Source organism: Peromyscus leucopus, chromosome 11, assembly GCF_004664715.2.
Source record: "Peromyscus leucopus breed LL Stock chromosome 11, UCI_PerLeu_2.1, whole genome shotgun sequence".
Classification (NCBI taxonomy): domain Eukaryota; kingdom Metazoa; phylum Chordata; class Mammalia; order Rodentia; family Cricetidae; genus Peromyscus; species Peromyscus leucopus.
This window is the reverse complement of record NC_051072.1, coordinates 55,895,178-55,917,508: the sequence shown is the minus strand read 5'-3', so window position 1 is coordinate 55,917,508 and position 22,331 is coordinate 55,895,178. Positions and strand designations below refer to the sequence as shown.

Here is a 22,331-nt window from a genome sequence, read left to right as displayed (position 1 = left end):
GGTTGTATTTGTGTTGTTACAATACAATTAATTAAATCTTACTTAAGGTGAAATGTAAGCCTAAGAGTAAAAGATCTGTTCCTCTGAAAATAAAGTTGAATGGTTAGGAAGATTTATAAAAGAAGACTACTGAAGAACTACCACTGGGGGTCAGCCAGATGATACAATATAAAAGGCACTTGCTACCAAACATGGCGGCCTGACTTGAGTTAGACCTAGATGATGGAAGAAGAGAACTAACTCTTTCCAGTTGTCCTCTGCCATCTAAATGTACATTGTAACACACACAGTACACTCACAAACATGTGCATGTGCATGCATATACACACACACACACATAAACAAAATAAATTAATGAAAAATGTAGACAACAATTGCTACATGACATGATGCCCAACTCCTAGCAAGTTTAGAGTGCTGGAGAGGAGCTCACGGATGTGTAAAAAGAACTCGGATGTAGCATGACAGACTCATCTGAGACTACAGCACCCAGACTCTAGGAGCTGAGAGGAGGGAACTGCACTGGCTTGCAGACTCTGTCATTTCCACAGAGAAACTGCCGTAGGAGCTAGTCTCCAAAGAGAGCATCAGTAATCTGTACAGGGATGAGTCATTCCAAGTGAAGAGAAAAAGCAGAGGACTGAAGGGCAAGACCCCACGTGGCTGCATCATAGGAACTGGGTTTCAAAGGGCAGAGGCCCTGGGGTCACGGGCTTCAGAAACATCTGCCCATCATGAAGACAAGGTGCATGCTCTTTCCACCCACGATAAACCTGAATGGCCTTTGGGATACCTGTTAGAGTTCTTTCTTGGAGCATAATTTCTTCACTCATTGATTCATAATTTTTTATTGTGTCTGTTTTTGTATTCCCTCTTATATTTTTCCTGTCTCCTTAGTAGCTAATAAACTGTTTTTAAACATATATATATATATATATATATGTATATATATATATATATATTGTTTAAGGAATGTTATTTTTTTTCTTCTGCTAAGGACATGGATGTTAAATTCTTTTTTTATTGTTGTTTTGAGACAGGGTCTCTCTTCAAAGCCCTGGCTGTCCTGGAACTCATTATGTAGATAAGGATGGCCTCAAACTCAGAGATCCTCATGCCTCTGCCTCCCTAGTTAATGTTGGGATTAAAGGAGTGTCCCATCACACCTGGCAGGATGTCACATTCTTGATGAAATGAAAACTATGGAATCACTGATTGTTTTAAGAATTCTTGATTTTTTATTTTTAAAAAGGAGAAGGCATAAAATACTAGAAATTTTTATTATAAGATTGCAAGCCTGCTTGGCATTTTATGCTTCAAAATATAATTTTCAAAGTTTGTAGCATAAGGATCATATGTGACTTTCCCATTATTATGCTATTAAAATAGATATTTAATATATTTAAAAGATTAAGTTGGGGGAAAATGGCCCATTGCATTCTCTTACTCAGTTCATTTCCTGTTAGCACCTGGTGATTGTCTGCAAGTGAAACAGGCATGAAAACACAATGTATTATTCATAATTCCTACAGAGAACTTTAATTCAACCTTAACTGCTTATCAGAGAAAGGAACTGCAAGTTCCTAAAAGGTAGTCTGGATGACAAATAGAAACAAAGTCTTTGAGGACCTTTTCCAGTTGTTTACAAGTGTGGCATTTTAAGCAATGAATAGAAAGTACCAATTCAAAACAAAAATAGTGATCATGAAGGAAAGATCATTATTTGGGCAGCTCTACTTTGATACACCTCCCTCTTTAAGACTTCCTGTTTGGACATTAAGTATTCCCTCTCTTTTGTTTCTTATGTTACAAAATAAATGTTTTTTTTTTTTTTTTTTTTTTTTTTTTTTTTTTTTTTTTTTATGTGCATGAGTGTTTTGCCTGTTCATGCCTGATGCTCCCAGAAGCCAGAAGAGAGTGTCAGATACTCTGGAACTGGAGTTACAGAGGGTTGTGAACAGCCATGTGAGTGCTAGGAATTGAACTTGGGTCCTCTGAAAGAACAGCTAGTGCTCTTAACCACTGAGCTATCTCTCTGGCCCCTGGACTAAGAAATATTACAAGACCCTAAGACCCTTTCCATTCACAATTCTTTTTTTGTTCTTTTCTGTTTGAGTGTTATATGTGTGTGTGTGTACATGTGTGTGCTGATGCATGTACTGATGTGTGTGCATGTGCAAGCCAGAACTGGATGCCCAGTGTCATCCTCTGTTTCTCTGTCTCTTATTCTTTTAAGACTGGGAAATGAGTGGGATTGGGGTACATGTTGTAAAATTCCCAAAGAATCAAGAAAAAACTATGTTAAAAAATATAATCCCCAAAGTGGGGGGGGATTTGAATGGCATACCCTCCAAGTTGGGTAATGCTCCTCCCCGAAGCTTTGGGCTATTAAACAAAATCCCAGCATTGGGTGTGGGATAGTTCCCTGTGAGTTGCTGAGGAAGAGAGAGTCCCCAGGCCCCCACCAAACAATACAGGGTATTGCCATCTCTCTTGGTGGACCACTAGATCTTGATGGTCAGACCCTCACTGCTAAAAGCATCACACGCTTTGGTTGCACGTCATAGAGAAATCAAGCTAGTACTCAGCGAGAAGTTTCTTCCACAGCAGCTAGGCTGCATTGTCCTGGTCGCTGCTGTGCAGGCTACGGAAGGAGGAAAGCCATCAACAGTTTAACTTAGCTCTGTACCCTGGGAGCCAAAACAATGACCTACAAGAAGGATGTGCTCTCAAGCGCAATGGTGGAATGGCTGTTACCAAGGTAACCAACTGCTGTCCAATAGGATTTGAAGCCAGCTCCAGGGAGGGAATCTCTACCTGTTTCTGTAAGCATGGTCAAGAGTCTTTGATCTGGGCAGTCATAGGCCCTAGAGAGGAAGCTACTGCTCTTGTGCTGCTAAACAGTCATGTAGTTAAACTGACTCCTAAATACTCGAGTTTATGCCCATAGATTAATGCTGTGACCAGATGTCACCCAGGAAGCTTCTTACTGTAGCAGGTGATGATTGATATAGAAACCCACAAATGGGCAAATGCCTATAATAAGTGACAGGTGGGGTACTCTGCCCCACTGAGACAGCTATGATACCCTCACAAAGTTTGGACAACACTGTGGAAGAGGGCGCAGAAAGAATGTAGGAGCCGAGGATGGGAAGATAGACAACATGGAAGATGTCTTCAGAACATGACATTGACTTGTGCCCATGAACTCACTGAAGCCATGGTTAGCTCCATAAGACTTGCTCAAGAATGGACCCATCAATATTTCGTCATGGATGAGGAAGGACTCATTAGACCCGCCCTTCCAAAGAGACTGTTAGTCATGGATGCGGGTTGGGGGAGAGAGGTCACTTTCTTCTGTGGTGTATTCCCAACTACACTGCCCTTGCTTCATGCTGGGGTACGTGAGCCCACAAAGGAAAAGACAGAAAAGTAGGAGGGGCTCACCCAGAAGATGAGTGCTAATGGGAGAGGTAAGGGCAGGTAATGGAGGTGAAAATGGCTGAAAGTAATTATATACATCTATATAAACTGTCAAACAATTTTAAAAAAGTGAAAAATATCAGCAGCAAACTCAGAAAACACCATTCAGAGTTTTCCCTATGGGGAGCGGCCACATAGAGAAAGTACAGATTAGTTCATTGGGGGCAACTTGGGCATGGGGCAATAGAGCACGCTCAGTCCTTTAAGCTGTCGTTCCACAAAGAGCAATATTTATTCAGGCCCCAGCTAGACTGCTCTGGGAAGGGAGGGCTTTCTGTAGTAAATGATGCTCATGTAATGCTTAGGTTATTTATGGAGTTGACTGAACAGAAATAAACAAGACAGACTCGTCAGAGAACTAGAAAACAAAGAAACGGAAATTCTAGAGCTGAAAAGTGTCACAGCATACAAGAATATGTCTGATGATTTAGTAAGCAGTTCAGACATGATCAAACACAGAATTAGCACACTGGGTGGGAAAGCAACAAACAGAGCACAAACAGGATATAATGAGAATAATGAGGATATCATTTATGACATTTGGAATATTAGTGGAGATGAGCAAGAATACAGCAAAAGAAGTATTTGAAAGAGAATGGAGCTAAGAATGTGTCAGCAATGATGAAAAACATTGTACAGATTTGAGAACTCATACAAAGTCTGAGCAATATAATATAGCTAAACATATGAAATAACTTCTGAAAGTGAAAGACAGTATCAAATTTTCCAAAGAGGGTTGGTTGGGGGAGAAGTTCACATTGCTTACAAAATTAGTAACAGACTGGCTGCTAGTTTTCACAGAAACAATGGAAGGCAGAAGATATTGGAATGATGGTTTAAGGTGCTGAGAGAAAATACCTAAAAATCTAGAAAAATTCTTTAAGAAGAAGGGTATAAAAGATCTTTACACAGACATGATTCCAGACAGAGTATTGGACACACAGGAACAAAGGAAGCAGGATCAAAGGTTCAGTGTGTAGGTAAATCTAAGTAAAATATGACAGTTTTAAAAAGCAAAAGTAATTATGTTGTGAAACTTAAAAATACATATAGACTTAAAATACATAATTACAGTGGCCTGTAAGTTGAAATTAAAGTGATTCATGGTACTCCCATTGTTTAAGAAAAAGTGAAAGTACCAATTTATACTAGACATTAATTAGTCAAGGGGCATGTTGACATTTCTAGGGTCAGCACTATAAGAATAGTAAAATAGAATATAACTTATAGACTAATAGAGGGGGAATTTAATAAAAAAATCAATCCAAAATAAATCAAGAAAGAAGAGAAAAAATCATAGGTAATATGAATAGTAAAACAGTATGACAGTGAATTTAGCCTCAAAATATGTTTAAATGAATCGGTGTTCTATGTGAGTTATCAGAATGTATTTTTAAAATATTTATATATTTCTTATGAGACACATCAAAAAAACACACAACTGTCTTAGTTATTTTTTCTATTGCTGTGATAAGACACCATGACCAAGGCAACTTAAAGAAGAGTTTATTTGGGGTTCATAGTTCCAGAGCGTGAGTCTATGACCATCTTGTCAGGTAGCATGGCAGCAGGTAGGCAGGCATGGTGCTGGAGCAGTAGCTGAGAGTTCACATCTTGAAACACAAGCACCAGGAAGAAAGAGCTAACTGGGAATGGCATGGGCTTTTGAAACCTCAAAGCTCACCCCTAGTGACACACCTCCTCCAACAAGGCCACACCTCCTAATCCTTCCCAATAGTTGCACCAACTGGAGACCAAGTATTCAAACATATGAGCCTAGTGGGGCCATTCTCATTCAAACCACACACTAAGGATATAGGACAATTAAAAAATTTTAAAACACAACAAGATAATTATGTAAATAGCCAAAATACATCTGGTATAGATTTATTAATAATCAAAGCAGGGTTTATTAGTATCAATTTTTGACAGATTAGGAAAAAATCACTACACACACAAAAGGGACATTTTATTAAGATTAAATTTAAATTTATAGCATGATATGAGTGTTCTAAATTCATTTTTTATCTATCAATACAGTTTCAGAACACATATATCAAAACTTAATAGAATTGCAAAGCTTTAAAAAAATCCATGCAATTGTAGTAGAGGACATTGACATCTCTTTAGAGTTAGAATAAGCAGACAAAAATATCACTAAGTGCAAAAACAACTTGGTAACACAATAAACAGACTGATTTTGTTGACATGAAATGCATTGCTGAAAAGCTGTAGAACATAAGCTCTTTTCATAAGCACAAAGACATTTTAATATGACCATACAGAAAGTTTCAACAAAGTTAAAAGTATACCATAATACAAAATGAATCATTCAACCATAATGAAATCAAACTAGGAAATACTAATGAAAAGATGACAAGGAAATCCTCATATATTTTGAAATTGAGAAAACATATTTTTATGCAACATATGGACCAAATAAATCACAAAGAATATTTTTAAATATTTTGATTAACAATAAATGCTGCATAAAAATTCTGCGTGAAATATCTGAAGCTATAAAGTGATGTGTATAACTTTGACTTTACATGTTAGAAAATAAGAAGGTTTGGAAATTTATGATATAAGAACTTATCTTAAGAAGTTAGAAAAAATATTGCCAATTGAATCCAAGGATAATTGAAGAAAGAAAAAAGAGAAGACAGTCATGAGATAGAAACATCAATAAAGCTATGATTTATTTCAAAATATTAATAAAATTCTTCCTTCAGCAATGCACCACATTTGCCCACTAAATCTATCGGATTAGTTGTGTTCTCATTTGTTTTTATCCACAGTGATATTTTTGTCCACTTGCTCTAACACTAGAGAGATAGGATATAGTCTCTAATATAATTATATAGGTTTTTTTTCAAACTTCGTACTTCTAATGTTTGGCTTATATATTTATGAAGAAAGAAAACCTCAGAAGATAAATGCAGAGGATAAAAAAGTGGATGAAATTTATGCCTTATAATACTTAAAATATTGAAATAAACAATTCTAACCCTGCCCCAAATTTAAGGTTAAAGTGGATACATTTTAAGCAAAATAAACTCCCACAGTGGTCTGAATATTCATTTATCTACTGAATAAATTACTTATTAAAAACATTACTATGTGCAGTGTACATGCCAGTTATCCAAGGCAGAGGCAGGAGGATAACAGTTGGAAGTGAGTCTGATTTATACAAAGAGACTGTTTCCAAAAACCAAAACAAGTAAATAATCAAATAAACACCTTACTATGAAAAAGAAACAAAAAAAAAAACCTCCAGATCTGAAAGACTTCAAGAAATTGTCGAAGAAGAATAGTTGAAGAAGAAATAATGCAACAAACCGCTCCAGAGAATAATACAGGAAGGAATAATTTCCAATTTTGTTTTATGAAGCAACCTGATCTTGATACTAAATTTGAAAAAACACATTATAAGCAAGGATATTGCAGGCCAGCATTACTCATGAAAAAATGCACCATTCCTAAACATTTGGTAGAACCAAATCCAGCATTATATAAAAAGTATGATGTCATACCCACATTGAGTGCAATTCAGGAGATCAAAGTGGTTTCTGTATATTGGTTGCTATAATTCACATGAGAAAGATAAAAGAGAAAATATGATCATGTCTATAGTCAACATAAAAATTGTTTAATAAAACTGACATTGATTCATAATGTTTTAAAGAACAGTCTTAGCAGATACAAAAAACAAACAAAACAACGCCCCTTAGTCAGATAAAGGCGGTTCTCAAAAGGAGCCTTCAGGACTCATCTCTGATATTGGTCTATTGTTTCTTGGCCTGACTCACCCCTGCTGAATCTCTCTCGTTCAACTCTGAAGGGGGCTTTACCTCACACCCTCACCTATGTCTACATGGGAAGCTGAGAAATGATCTGAAAGTTGTTTTGCGAAAATGCAGTAGGAGAGGAACAGAGGAGACGATCTTCATAGCCAGTATCTTCAATTCTACAAGCAGATGATACCTGAATGCAAAGACTTGTGTTACACAATGAGAAACAACTCTAGGAACATTCCTGAACTCTCTGGGGACAATTTATCTCTGTTAACTAAGTTCGCTCTTCCTTTAGATGGAGTATAATATTAATTTTGGGGTTATGGCTTAATACATGGTAAGATAGTCATTCTCTACTGCTGCTTGTGGTGGTTTGAATGAGGCCCTATAGGCTCACAGATTTGAAGGCCTGATCACCAGGGAGTGGTACTATTTGAAAAGATTAGGAGGTGTGGCCTTGTTGGAGGGAGTGGGTCACTGGGGGTGGGCTTTGGGGTTTTGAGAGTCCAAGTCAGGCCCAGTGGCTCTCTCTTCCTGCTGCCTGTGGATCTGGATGCAGAACTCAAGCTCCTTCTCCGGCATCATGTCTGCCTGCCTGCCACTCTGCCTGCCACCATGCTTCCCGCCATGATGAGAACGCACTAAACCTCTGCACCTGTAAGCAAGCCCCAATGAGATGCTTTCTCTTATAAAGTTGCCGTTGGTCATGTGTCTCTTCACAGCAACAGAACATTGACTAAGGCTTCGCTGTAATTCTGCGCAGTCTCTTGAGCTGTTGCTTCATTTATAAGCAGTCTCCACATCCCGTGGCCTTTCCTGGAGTAAGCTCTACATATTCATAATTCATAACCTCATTTCTCATCCATTTCCAAATTCCCATGTCTTCTGTAAACGGCTCTAGACACAAGCGTCTTCTTTTGTGAAACCTCCCCCTTTGTCCTCATTGGACTTTTCCTGTCTCTCCTAACACTATTTATCCCACTGCAGTAGATTTCAATTTCCTGAGGATGGTCTCAGGCTGGAAATGCTGGCCTGTGGTAGCTTCCTTGCCCAGCATACACAGAGCCCTGGGGTTGACCTCTACAATTAGTGAGGGAAGGACCTATGTCTTTATATTATATTCTTACTATCTAAACTTAATAAAAGTTTATTAAGTGTAGAAATAATTAGTAAATGAATACATGCATGGTTGATTAGGTGACTCTATCTCGGCAGGGTTTCTGTTTTCTTATTGCTACCTTTCGGGTTCTCTGTTCAGCACTCCTGAACTCATTCTAGCTGGTAATGAAACTGCCTCTGCTTGAGTACACTGAATTTACAATCAATAATGGACTCTAAATTGAATTTCTAATTGCTTTTTTATAATGCGACTACACTCACAGCCAATTCCATCCAACACTGACTCCCCAAACTTGTGCATAACTTCATTTCGAATTCCATCCTGTTTCTGTGGAGTGACATGTTAGAGAAAGAACAGCATGAGTTGAGCATTTTGAGGATATACCTCAATTAAATATGGAAAGAGCCTGAAGAAAAAAAATAAGATTCGGTCTAGGACAAAATTAATTGCCAATGAAGTTTAACGGTTTGATACCAGAACAAGTAAAGGGGAGCAGAGTTGCCAGGAAAATGGAAAACAAACTCTTCCCACTTCTTTCCAGGCTTTTCCTCCAAAGGAATCTACAAAACTTACTGTTATTTAAAGTAGACTGGCGCATGGGAGGAGGCTAATTCCCACTGTGGCTAGGCACTGAGGCGGTAAGAGCTAAGGTAACATCCGGGCCCTCTGCAACAGACACCTGGGGGTGCTGAAGGTTTAGCAAGGGGGTGGGGTTGAACACACCTGTGGGCATTTTCAGTCCTGTTCCTCAGCAAAGTCCAGCACATCAGGAAAGGGGCAGCGCCAGCAGGACTCTGTATAACTTGCTGTGTGGTGAGTTTCAGCGATAGGTTTGTTCAGGAAAGAACTTTCACAACTCTGTGTGCACACTGGAGTCTGCCCAGAGTTTTATAGGAAAAGCATAGCAATGGTCAGATGCTGTCCTAACAGGAAAACCAGAGTCTGTGCAGAGGCGTGGGTGGTGATGGTATTTTCTTAAGGCTCCCTACAGGTGTTTTCTGAAGTACTCCTGAGTCTAGAGCCAGTCACAGAAGCAGAGGACTAATGATTTTTTAAATGTTGAATAAGGGGCCTAAATTTGGTATGTATGTCTTTTGTTTAAATGTGGCTTACCTTTAACATTTACACTTAACGGTTGTATAGTTTTGTTTCTTTTGTTGTAGACGAGCGCAAAGGCCAATCAGCATTTTGGAATTATTCTCAATTATAGCTACATTCCAAGGAGAAGAGACTGACTTCCTGGAGCCTTAATCTCCAGCTTAGTGTTTACGAAGCAATGGCCAATATCCAACAAAGCTGCTTAAATAGTAGGAACAGTCACAGCCGAAGTCCTAAAACTAAGCCTTGCTGGGTAGATAGAATTTAGACGTGCACAAGAGGTTGGGTATGGAGTGCGAGAAACATTCCAAAGGGAGGAACGACAAAGCCAAGGAGAGGAAGACGGCCACAGAGCCTGAATGCTGGGTGGGATGGCCGCTGCAGGGCCGTCTCAGCCGTCATCTAGGAGGGCCCAGGAGGCAGGCCCACACACACAGCTTCCTTCCAAACATCTTGATCACCGAAACAGCTGTGTCCAGCTTTCTTTAGTCAAGGAGTTCTAGGTCAAGGGTTATATGGAAACCTGACTGCAAACAGCATTTATTGAGCCCCAGCTGTGCCTCTATCATCTAGTGCTAGTTCATGCTATGATGCTCACAGAGCAATTAATCACTACCAGTGCAGTGCATTCTTGGAGCATGTTCCTGTAGTTAGTGTCCTCATTCACTATCTAGTAAGCATTTCATGGGAACTCAGTTATGAGAAAGAAAGTCGGAAGCCCGCCCACCATGCTTCACTTTCGTCACCTGTAGAATAAGGATAGTGACAGACTACATTATGGAGGTGTAAGGATTAGTTAATACATAAACAGAGTGCTAAGAAAACACGCCTGAGGTATCTGCCTCCAGATGCAACAAAGAGGCACAGCAGACATGGGACAGCAGCTGCTGGCATACCATGCCATGTCATCAGTCTACATAAACTTTTCTTTATGGTTCTGGAAAGCAAACCCACAGTCTTTCACATGCTAGGCAAGTGCTGAGGTTTTGGCTTTTGTTGTTTTTATAGAAATATACTCCCAAATAAAGAAAGAGAGCATAACTAAGTAACACAGCTTATTCATTGTAAAGCATTTTATACTTTATGGCAATCGTATGTGTTATGCTCTTATGCAACTGGAAGTGTATTAGGGGTGTTTTTTTTTCCAATATCAGCACAAACTTGTAAGTAATTCATTGAGCCATGATGTATGGTTTAGGGGCTTCAGTGACTGCTATGGGGTGCAAGAGGAAGTCCCGCGGAGCTGGCCACTCGTAGTGCTCGGCTATGGCCATGTTCTAATGTTGTCCAGGCGCAAGTTTAACCAAGTGGCTGGACTTTGGGGCTGTTGTTTAGAGTGGTATTTGATTTACAATAGGAATGTTATCGAATAATTTGTCGAGGCAGTGGGTGGCATATCCGCTGTAGATCCGAGCACTCGGGGAGTTTAGCAGAGCGTCTAGTGGAGGGCTCTTCTGAGTGTTCAAGGCCAAGCCTGGTCTTATGAGGAGTGAGTTCCAGTGTTAGGCCAGTGGCGGACGCAGTAGAACCTGACGTGTCTTTGAAAATATTAAAAATTATGGAGAAAAAAAAAGAGAAGAAGAAGAAAGAGTATAAGATTAAGAAAAAGAATTAACCATTTATCCTCCCTTGTATGGTAGGGATGGGGGTGGGGAGGCTAGAGAAGGAAGAGGTATCTGTGATCTGGTAATGTTTAGAATTGAAAATTAAATAATACATTCTATTAATAAAAAAAGAAGTTAATCATGTAAGAGGAGGCGGTGACAGGTACTTAGAAAATAAAATCAGATAGGGACTGGGGAGCCATGGAGTTTGATCTTCCTGTTTTGTAAGTATGAGGAGCTTAATTGAGACTTGTTAATGAGGAGTGTGCTAATGAAATGCTTGATAAGGCCAGCCTGGAGAGGACAATGGGGCAGGGTGGACGCTGAGGATGGGCACAGAGAAGAGGCAAGCATCCACAGCCGGCCTTTTTAAGGCACGACAGAAGTGTGGGTGGTCCAAAGCTGGGCTTGGCAGCAAACTGTGGGAACAAAGGGCGCTGATGCGGAGAGTCACATGAGGGTCCTGGTGAGTCAAGGGAGCCCAGGGACTGGGGAACGTGGGAGGACCAGGAGGGAAACCCAGCAGAGGGAAGATGCAAAAATGAACTTCAGCTGCTGAGTCATTCTGTCCTGGCCTATGTGACTGCATTGGCTCTCCTGACATTAATTTTTTAACTTTATTTTATATTGACCCCTCTATTTGAGGTAGATGGCAATATTGACTTCTATTTTTTACCTTTACTCTATTCTAATAATGAATATGAATTTTATTACTGTATATCATTTAATTATTGATATCATTAACTGCAGGTTGTCAGATGAGGATGAAGAGGGCAAGACCAGGCAGGAATGTATCATCTCTGACCTCCTTCTCCATGGGGCGCGGTCCAAGCGGGAAAGAACAGTGGAATAGCTGGGAGATCAATTGCAGCGAGCTCTCTCCTTGGGCTTCCGAAGAAAGTCAGACTTCTGGCATATGTAGTTTGGAAGGGTCAGCTCTGAATTCCCTCCAGGGAACGTTTCCTTTATGTGGATGAAGTCAAAAAGACTCGGAAAAGAACGCATAAGTCCAAGCGTGGCTCACCATCGTTACGTTCGGAAAGGCAGCAAAAAACGAAATTCTCTGGAATCACAAGATGTTCTGGCAAACAAGGAAGATGGTCCTTTAATTTCTGAAAGCCCAGTGCTCAATGCTGAGAAAAGAGAAGTCATCTATGGGCACTTATGATAAAACAAGAAGGAAGAAAACAACGTCAAACATGCGCTCCCATCACCGGGGCAATATACAAAGAGCACAAGCCACTTGTGTTGAGGCCATCTACATATGGGACGGTACAGTACAAAATTAAGATGTTCAATTCAGTTAAGGAAGAATTAATCCCTCTACAATTTATGGGACGTTGCCCAAAAGGTTATGTTAATTAAGGAAATACATTACAGGAAAGGGGAAAGATGCATCCATTAGTCTAAGCCAGATTTGAGCAACAGTGGGTTCTAACATAATTTCCCAAAGAAGTAAAGTAGTCGCCCAAAGCCCAGAAGATGATAGGGCGAGAGAGCTTGCTCCACCCTGGAGAGGTGCCCTCTCCAAAAGGGCCAAAGTCCATGAGTTCTTTATTTAGTCAGGAAGAGCAAAAGAAAGCATATGTCGATTCCCCCTTCAATGCCACGTCTGCAACCGAGCACACTTTGTCCTCTTATCACAGAAAAGACACAGCAGACCAAGAACATCTAAGACCTCCACAGACAGCGCCACAGCAGCCAGCTGATGAATCAAAGACCCACAGAACAGAGCCACCCAGCCACCGGCACCACGGTCCTCGGAAAAAGCAGAGGCAGAATTGGAACCAGCCTCACCAGGAATGGGAAAGGTTCAGAGAACGAGGCTTCTGTGTTCTCAGGCTCAGCTGCTGATGTCAAACAGGAGACATGGTTTCTGTCGACCATTCCATGTCACGGGAGGCAGAGGATCTTTGCAGACAGGGCCACTCAGACTGGCACCATCCATCCTAGATAAAGTTTGAGTCAACCAAGGAAGAGCTAGAGCGACTTCAGTAGAAAAGACAGAACCAGCCTTTGAACACCTGACCCTGCCTGAAACCCATAGACCACAGAGAGGAGGAGCATGTGCTTGAGCCCATGGTCTCATAGAGAGAGAGGAGCATGCGCGCCCGAGTCTACAGTTCATAGAGGAGGAGAGCATGCGCGCCTGAGCCTAGCAGTTTCATAGAGAGAAGGAGCATGCGCTGAGCCCATTAGTCCATAGAGAGGAGGAGCCTGCACCCGAGTCTACAGTTCATAGAGAGGAGGAGCATGCGCCCGTAGCCCATAGACCAGAGAAGAGGAGGAGCATGCGCCTGAGCCTACAGTTCATATAAGGAAGGAGCAGGAAGGAGTTCATGCGCCTGAGCCTACAGTTCATAGAGAGGAGGCGCATGCGCCTGAGCCTCTGTAGCCCCTCGCATGCGAGAAAACCTCACAAGAACTAGAGAAGGGAGAGAAATCATGGATCACTGAACCCGAAGATTCTAGTCTAGAAGAAGAGATCATAGAACTTGATTACCCAGAAAGTCCGTTGGTTTCTGAGGAGTCCTTCCCATCTCCACTGTCCCCTGAAGTGGAGCACAGGGAAGAGTCCATCCTACCCTCACAGAAGACATTCACACCCGAACACGTCTCTTTCCTGAGGAGGAAAGAGAGGAAAGCGAGTCTGTTTCTACTGAATTATGCATTTGCATCTGAGTATTCGGGACCACAGGATTTTGAATCGTGGACCAGGGAAGCAAGAAGCCGGGGCGGTTTCTCTCTCTGATGTGAAATCCACCTCTGAACCTGCTGTTTTTTCGGAGGAGGAGGAGGACGACGAGCGCCAGGCTTACTCAGCTGTGGCGTCTGAATCCGAGCACTCGCTCTCTCCACCCACCCTTGAGAAGACATCTGCATCCCAGTCCCGCTCTTCTCACCAGTTACACCAGACCATCTGGTCCTGTCTGGGGATGAGGCCTCAGACAGTAGGTGTCCCACCCCAGAGTCTGCGCCTGCCACTGAGTATTCAGGCCCCGAGCGTGCTGCCCAAGAGTTGCTGGCAAGAACGGGTGACCATAAGCCCCCCATTCAAGTCCCGAGATGTTTCTGAGCCCATGATTCTGACAGAAGAAGAGAAAGAAGACACGGAGCCTCACCCCAGTTGCAGATGCTGCCTCTGAATACCCTCATTCACCATCCTTAACCGAGAAGGCTTCTGAGCGCCACTTACCACCGCCCCTGGCTGCCACACTGAGGCATGCAGTTGTATCAGAAGATGAGCGTCTAGAAAGTGAACATTTCACGTCAGATTCAAAACTGACACCTACATCCTCAACTCCGCAAAATGTAACACAGGAATCCCCCCCGAAAACAACTGATGTCACGCCCCAGTTCAAACCAAAAGGCATTCCTCAGCCCGAGACTCTGTTAGAAGAAGAAAAGGGAGATGTGCGGCCGTCTTCACCGGATGTGGTGTCCGCATCTCCACACGCTGTCCCACCACACGCAGCCGAGATGCTTTCTGAATGTCAGGTCCCACTTCCTTCAGGCCAGCGGCACTCACTTCCCTCCACCTCTGGCTTCTGAACTCTCAGTACCAACACCATCAGTAACACCAGAGTCCCAGGAGGAAGAGATCGCCCACACGTCCCCTCTGCTTCTAAAAGGTGCCACCTCACCCACAAATCTATCAGAGCAAGAGCAGGAAGAGGGAGACATCGGCCCTTCTCCCCCGATTCTGCCTTTGTGTCGGAATTCTCCTTCTCACCCTACCCAACTCAGGAAATAGAGAAAAGAGAGCTGGGTCGCGATTCTCCACTGTGCTTGACGTCGCCATCTGAGCACACTGTTTTGTCAGATGGAGACACGGAAGAGGCGGAGCTTTTTTCTCCGGATTCAGCATCCCAAGTTTCAATCCCACCGTACAGAATCCCAGAAACGGAGCACACCGAGGCCCGGCCAGACTGGTCACTAACTACGAGGTCTGCTCCAGAGTCCCCCTACTTCTCAGAAGCAGATGGAGAAGAGTCAGACTCATCAGCGCTCACACCTCTTCCCGAGCGTTTTGACCCAGCACAGGAGCAAAAGGCCGGGCCCTTCCCCTTCATGCCCGTACCGGAAGACCTGAGCCTGCCACCTTCAGCAAATCAAACAGGCCAAGCAGAAATTACGCCAGATGCTCCAACAATCTCCACATCTGTATCCGAAATATCTGATCCTGGCCCAGCAGCAGAAAACGCAAAACATCTCTGGAGCCCCAGGCTGGAGGTTTGGTGCCACCATCTTTAACCAGTGGACGGGAGGAGGGAGATGCCAAGGGCCGCTCAGCCGCAGCTACGACAGCTGCTGCTTCATCGGCGCAGTCGCCAACGGGAAAGGAAGAAGCCGAACCCATTTTACCCACGTCTCAGTCCTCACTTCCACCTGAGTCAGCCTGCGTCCTTAAGACAGAACAGGAACCCAGAGCATCCCTCTCTCTAAAATCTGCACACGAACAGATGGCTTTGCCAAAAGTCAGAAGGGAAGAAACTGTGCCGGATTCTCAAGGAGCGACAACACTCACCTCACGGCTCAGACACCAGAGCCTCAGCCCCAAATGTTCCAGGGTCTGGGGTGAAACACTCTGACGGCACAGGAGCCAAAGGCGGATGTCAAACCCGATTTAGCTCCAACTGTGACTTCTGAACTAGAACACAGAATGTTGTCAAAGAAGGAGCCTGAAGTGGCAAAACCATGTTCACCTCCAGAGGAAACATCTATTTCTGGACGTGAGGTTTTATCTGGAGTGAAAACGGAAGGGAAGCGGGACTCCAAAATAGCCAGGGAACTTCCTGCAGCTTCGGCGGGGATAGAAAGGGAGGCTGAACGTGGTCCACCCGCACCGCCAGCATTTCCAGCTTTGTCAGAAGAAAGGCAGGAAGAAACCGAAGCCAGCTTTTCTGCCACCACGGTGCCAATAACTAAGCTTGATTCGAACTTAACCGAGTTAGGCAGAGACGAAAGCCTGGCAGATTCATCTCTCACCAGCCCCGAGGGACGCCCCGGCTTAAAGCGGGTAGGGAAGAGTGAATTAGGAAGAAGCTCGCCACCACTCATCACATCCAGAGGCGAGCACTCAGGCCTCACAGGGGAAGAGAAAGAACCAATTAGAGGGGCTGCTGCTGTCGCCGACAGCTCTTCGTCTGGAGGTTCAGCTTGGCCAGGAGCAGAGAAAGAAACGAAGTTAGATTCATCTCCGAGTCTATCATCTCCACCGCAGCGTTCTGTTGGGTCAAAAGCAGAAACCGAAGATGTTAAACCAGGTTTGCCAATTTCCCAAGTGCCGGCAGATGTGTCTGGGGCAGCCAGGGCAGAAGACAAACAAGGCCTTTTATTCCCCACAGCTCTCGATTCTGAACGCTCAGTTTCATCACAGAAAAAGAACTTGGTGTCTGTCTCAGAGACGTCAAGGCCTCCACCCAAACTTCCTGTCGACTTAGGTAGCGAGGAAAAGAAAGAAGACAGCGAGCTTCCTCCCTCACAAGTGTCACCTGCACCTCACACAGTTCCAAATGACAAACCTGAGGAGATAATCAGGTCTCCCGAGTCTGAAAATTTAGTGTCAGACAACGTAGCCCCAACGTTACTGGCTCTCAGGGAGGAGATGAACAGAGAAGCAGAGGAGACATCTTCTTCGGAGCTGGGGGCTTTCCTGTCAGGAAAGCGAGATCTCGGGAAGCTCCTGGAGACACACAGACAGTTATCAGAAGCACCAGCTGCTGGGTCAGAACTCATTGGTGGTAGAGATAGAAGGGAATCCTTAGGTATAGACCCGTTAAAACCCTTTGTAACGGAACCAGCGTCTTCTGTCTTGGAAATGGGCCCCACCAAGCTTAGGAGCAGAGGAAAAGAACAAGAGGAAAAGAGGGAGTTTCCTGTGCCAGCCACATCTCCGTTAGAGACTGCTTCTTCTGACCTCCCTGTAGGGCAAAGGGAGCTCGAAAAAACCCTTCACGAGGGGCAAGCTGCTGAGGTGCCTGATGGGAGCAGCTCTATCGCAGATAAACCAAACCTGGCTAGTCAACAAGTCTCAGATAGGAAAGAGAATTTGGAGCAATCCAAGTCGTTTATGACAACTGAGTCTGCCGATGTTACAGGAACAAGAGAGAAGGAGACTCTCTTTCTCCAAAGGATAACACTTGGATTCTGGAAAAGCCAGAGGACTTGGCCAATCAGCATGAAGATAGAAAACTGGGATCTCAGCAGCTGGAGTCCCCTGGCAGCAATGAGATGATGCCAGAGAAACTCAAGGCTGTTCCATTGGATACAGACCGCACATCTGGAATCAGAAAGCAGGTTCTCCCACAAGCTGTGGAAGAGCCCATGTGGCATTGCAAGAACAAGTGTCTACCCTTCATATATCTAGTGGCAGGATAGAAACCTCATCCGCTAAGACTTCCCTTTCTGAAGAAATAAAGTTGCCTCAGGAACCAAAGCCCGTGGTTCCAGCTGCAAAGGTGGATCGAGGCAGAGCAGAGGAGAGGCAGATCAATTCTTTCACAGAGAGTGAAAATTCGATACCAGAGAAAACAAATACAGAATTTCCCGGGCCTTGCAAAGAAGAAACCCAGGAGGAAATCAAACTACCTCTTGAAAGAACTCTCCAGAAATCAGAGGCTGGCCCATCGGCAGAACAGGTAAAGGCAGAAACTGCCCCGTTCCTGCCAGAGCAGCACGTTTCCTGGCCGAAGTTGCAGAACCCACACTGGACAATGACCAGGAAGCAAGCACATCGCCGGCGTCTGGTGAAAAGCCACCTCAAGAACCAGAACGGGTTCCGTCAAAGGCTGTAGATGATGCCGACGAACGGAGAAAACCAGCCCCCAACGTGAAAGTGTCCATCCAAAGTAAATATGTCCCTGCAGTCAAAGCAGATGTCACACCTCAAGCCCCAGCGACACCAGAGTTGGCACAAGGGCCATCTGAGAAGTCATCGGTGGCTGAGCAAGGTCTTCCTGCAGAAAAGGGGAAGAGAGGAATTTCGTCCTTCAAATCATGGATGTCTAACTTATTGTTTTGATCAAGCACTCCAGATAATAAAGTCAGTGACAAAGAAGAAGACTTAGAGACCCAGCCAAGTCCCTCTGTAGAGAAAGCGGCCACAGCCATAGAGCCTAAAGGCGCAGTTCCTGCTGAGGTTAATGCAGTTAAACTGGCTGAAGAACCCAAGGGGGTGTCAGTTAAATCCAGCGAAAGTCAAGACCTTAAAGAAAAACTCACATTTTTATCAAATGTAGAAGTTTTAAACCAGCCTGAATCCAACTCTGAAAATTATGGGGAGAAAGAATCTCAAGGCTATTTGGAGGGGACGGGGGTAAGCTCAGCTACGTCAGCTGGTGGCAAACATCTTGGAATTCAACCTCGTCCCCACAGGTGAGAAACTGGCCATGGAAGAAACCCCAAACAGTGTTCCTTCCCATGTTACCCAGAGCCAAAGACACCAGAAACCACAAATCTCTCCTCCATCTTCGTGGAGGATTTCTGCTCTTCAGGAAGAACCGAGCGGTGATCACAAAGAAACATTGATCTTGTCATCGGACATAGTAGACAAAATGCCACAACAGTCCACGTCAGCCATCCGACTTCACAAGGACGGAGGAACCTGAGAAGCCAGCGCCAGTGATTTCGCCAGCAGAATCAAAAGGCGGTTTAATTGATCTTGGTGGAGACAGACTAAGAAAAGAAATGCCAAAACCCACTTCTTTGGAACACGGTGAAGAGGAAGTCAAACGCCCAACAGAGAAGGATAGCTGGGAAATTAGATCGTTTTCCCTGGCAGAAAAGAGGGAGCTGGCAGAGAAACAAGAAATCATGGCTCCCTCGGAGCTTAGGGAAAATAAGGCGGCAGGAAAGTTGCAAATGACGCCGGAATCTCGACCTTTCAAGTTGGAAGAATCAAAAGCCGCTGAGAAGCTGGAACAGCGCATCTCTCCAAGTGAAGAGCTCATGGAAAAACCCAGTGTGACTCTCGCTTTGGAGGAGAGGAAAGAAAAGGAAGAACAGGCATGGGCATCTTCAGAAGGAAAGAAGCAGGGGCGTGGACCCTACTCTCCAACTGTAGCATGCCCGCCCTGGAGCATCGGCTGGCTCTTTGGTGGAGCCCAACCACCTTCATTGGTTAAACCGCAACCCATTACTGAACAACCAGAACACATATTCACAGAGATAGACCCAGAAATTAGGGAGAGGAAGGCAGCAGAAACCCAACTACATGCCCTGGAAGAGAGTAAAATTTTAGTAGAAAAAAACAAGTCTTCCCGTGTGGAGCCTCCCCATGGGGAGGAAATGGTTGGCCCTTCTTTGACTCAGGGAGGAAATCTCAGGGAGGAGTTGGAGAAATCAAGTGAGATTAGAGTGGGTCTCAACGAGGAAAGGGGGCAGTTCGCAATGCCAGAGTTGTCCTTTGGTACTTTAGTGGCTGCTGCGGATGAGAGTATGCAGTCAAGATCTCTAGCTAAGGATGCTGAAAGGACATCAGAGCACACTCCTAATGAAACAGGGCATTGGGAAGACCGGCCACTCAGCTGTCATCTGTAGAACCACAAACTCTCGCTTCAGGAACTTCTCTAGAACATCCAGTGAAGAAACCCGAAACGTGGTTGGAGGGGCCTACAGTCCACACTATCCAGACGTCTAAAGATCACTTGTCCACTCTTGTTTCAAAGAGTCACCCGGAAACTGCGGAGGAGGTGCACAGAAACCAACCACTCTCTTCAGCAGCAAGCAGCTATACTCAGTTTATGCTTAATGCGTCAGCAATCAGTGCTGATGGGACGGCCTCTATGAGAGGCGCATCCCAGGAGCCCGGAGGCACCTCCGTGAAAGATGAAGAATTTGCAATAACCAGCAAGCCAGCTGGACTTTCAGAGGACCAGAAGAGTGCCTTTAGCATCATTTCCGAAGGGTGTGAGATACTGAATATCCATGCTCCTGCCTTCATCCCTTCTGTGGACCAGGAAGAAAGTGAACAAATGCAAGATAAGTTACAGTATTTGGAGGAGAAAGCCTCATTTAAAACTATATCCCTGCATGATGAGAGTGAGGAAGTTGTTTCCCATAAAACACGGAAGGACAAGTTAGAAGACCCTGAGAGGAAAGTCACGTCACTCACAGGAAGCGAGCCAAAGGAAACTCAGAAGACAAAAGAGGAGATAGCTACAGAGTCAGAACAGGGAAGCTTCACTTTTATTCAACCACAGTTTCAGTGAAGAGGAGGATTATTTTGAAAAAATACACTTTGATTGATTATAACCTTTCCCCAGACTCAGAAAAACAGAAATTAACTCTTGAGGGTTTCCCAAAGGAAGCCAGGAAGCAGCAACTTCTTCCCAGAAAGTTCAGATGAAGGCGCCCTGGAACCCGAATATGACTTGGTAAAGCTGGACGAGAGATTTTACGGTCTAGCAAAAGACTACAGCGAATTATCTCATGCAGAGATGCAGAAGTCTTCGGTCACCCAAAAACCAGATGATGAAAATGTGTCGAAGGGTATCAGTCGAGGGGTGACTCCAGATCACCTGGGATGCCTTTGTTTGATGTGGAGGAAGGAGTGCTATCAAGGAGTCAGATATTTCCACCACCGCCAAGGCTGTCAACCGCAGCTTCTCGAGGAACCACCTGCACTGCATTTTTATATAAGGATCTGTACGAAGAGGCGTTTGGGGAGAAAGAGAAAGGGGAGACAGCTTCTGAAGGTGACAGTGTGGCTTCTGAGCGTCATTTCCAAGGAGGCATTCTGACACTGAGGACAGAACAGGTATGTATTTTGAGAAGTATATACTCAAAGATGACATTCTTCACGACACATCTGTAACTCAAGAGGATCAAGGCCAAGGCCCGGAAGAAAAGCCAGTTGGTGAGGATGATTCGCATCAACCGAGAGTTGCAGAAAGGGAAATTGGGAGAAAGCCTGAAACCAGTTTTTGGAGAAGAATCTGGAAGAACAGCACAAGGCTGTTGACAGGGAAGGAGCCTCTGTAGGCCACATGGAGCTCCGTGATGGGTAGCGGTGCAGCAGAAAGCTCCGGTTACAGAGGAAGTCAGAGCGGTCCCCAGAAGATGAGCTATGCAGTTCCGTTTGAAGACACTAGCCGTGTTCTGGAGAGTGGAGATGAACCAAACAGCCAGGGTAACGAAGCAGGAAATGCCAGTCCAGAGATCCATCTGAATGTCCCAGTACAAGTGTCTTTCCAGAGGAAGAATTTGCAGCTGGTGCCACTTACGCTTCAGAAATACCACAAGAAGAGCTCGTCCTTTCTGAGCCACATGAAGAGAGGTTCCACAATATCCAGTTCAGGATGAGTATGAGTTTGTTGACTCTCTGGTCAGTCGAGGCATCTTCCCAGAAGAACCACATTCAGAATCCACACCTGAAGATGTGTTATCTCAAGGAACAGACTCCTCCGAGCACATCAAGGAACATGAACTCATGAGTGAGGAGGAGCCAAGTATGTCTGCCGAACAGAAGGAGTTGGACGGAAGGAGGACAGAAAATGACCAGACTGTACCAGAGCTGGTTATAGAGAAGACACAGAGGGAACGGAGAAAGGCCCAGGTTGACTCTTACTGCTACACCTGCAAAAGCCCAGTCTCTGAAATGGACAAGGGTGTTGGACATTCACAAAGACCACGAGGTTTCGGCCCTGGACACAGCTATCAGTGCTGTGAAGGTAAACCAGCTTAACACACAATTATACATGTATGTTGGGTTGCTTTCGCATTTTCTTAAAAATGACGAATGTTGGATATTCATTTAAGCAAATGTTCTGAAAAAAGTGTGACTATTTCCATAAGAATTTAGTTAAGACTTCTTATCTATTATTCTCACAGGTATATCATGTTTCAGAGCATTTTTCTAGGTTCTTGGGATATGAAGTAAATAATATGGGTCATTGCCACCAACGAGTTTACTATCTCATAGCAAAGACCCTTAATGTTATAAAAAGTAAAATGCTTTTAATCTCGATAATTGCTCATTGGCAACAAAAACAAGTTATTCTTGTCATCGATAATATTGTCTTTAAATATGCATCTACTGCACTGACCATTCTAAGTGTTAAAAAATTCTTGAAACAGTAAGATTTTAATTTTGATTCTCATCATATCCCACTCTCCCAGGGGTACTGTTGAGAAGCATGGAGCCTTGGAGCACCCACCTACTCTCAATCACCTTCTATTTTCACATCTCCGTCCTACATACAGCTTCCAGAATGGTCTTATAATTAGCAA

General features: G+C 44.0%; 1 protein-coding gene across 1 annotated transcript in view; it reads left to right on the top strand.

Annotated features, from left to right (window-relative positions):
* The first annotated feature begins 2,738 nt into the window (after positions 1-2,738).
* The window catches only part of Cmya5 (cardiomyopathy associated 5), a 67,179-nt gene continuing 47,586 nt past the window's right edge, over positions 2,739-22,331 (top strand). The window contains 40 exon segments of the mRNA XM_037209549.1: positions 2,739-2,761; positions 11,850-11,903; positions 11,905-12,041; positions 12,044-12,064; positions 12,067-12,134; positions 12,136-12,237; positions 12,239-12,298; positions 12,300-12,458; positions 12,460-12,480; positions 12,482-12,628; positions 12,630-12,932; positions 13,510-13,800; positions 13,802-13,985; positions 13,988-14,157; positions 14,193-14,642; positions 14,644-14,782; positions 14,785-15,272; positions 15,274-15,306; positions 15,308-15,618; positions 15,620-15,688; positions 15,690-17,215; positions 17,218-17,421; positions 17,424-17,759; positions 17,762-18,470; positions 18,472-18,678; positions 18,680-19,608; positions 19,611-20,299; positions 20,301-20,330; positions 20,332-20,426; positions 20,428-20,603; positions 20,606-20,693; positions 20,695-20,723; positions 20,726-20,815; positions 20,818-20,997; positions 21,000-21,101; positions 21,104-21,151; positions 21,154-21,285; positions 21,288-21,386; positions 21,389-21,708; positions 21,710-21,772. Of these exon segments, the coding sequence (XP_037065444.1) occupies positions 2,739-2,761; positions 11,850-11,903; positions 11,905-12,041; positions 12,044-12,064; positions 12,067-12,134; positions 12,136-12,237; positions 12,239-12,298; positions 12,300-12,458; positions 12,460-12,480; positions 12,482-12,628; positions 12,630-12,932; positions 13,510-13,800; positions 13,802-13,985; positions 13,988-14,157; positions 14,193-14,642; positions 14,644-14,782; positions 14,785-15,272; positions 15,274-15,306; positions 15,308-15,618; positions 15,620-15,688; positions 15,690-17,215; positions 17,218-17,421; positions 17,424-17,759; positions 17,762-18,470; positions 18,472-18,678; positions 18,680-19,608; positions 19,611-20,299; positions 20,301-20,330; positions 20,332-20,426; positions 20,428-20,603; positions 20,606-20,693; positions 20,695-20,723; positions 20,726-20,815; positions 20,818-20,997; positions 21,000-21,101; positions 21,104-21,151; positions 21,154-21,285; positions 21,288-21,386; positions 21,389-21,708; positions 21,710-21,772 (9,282 nt within the window).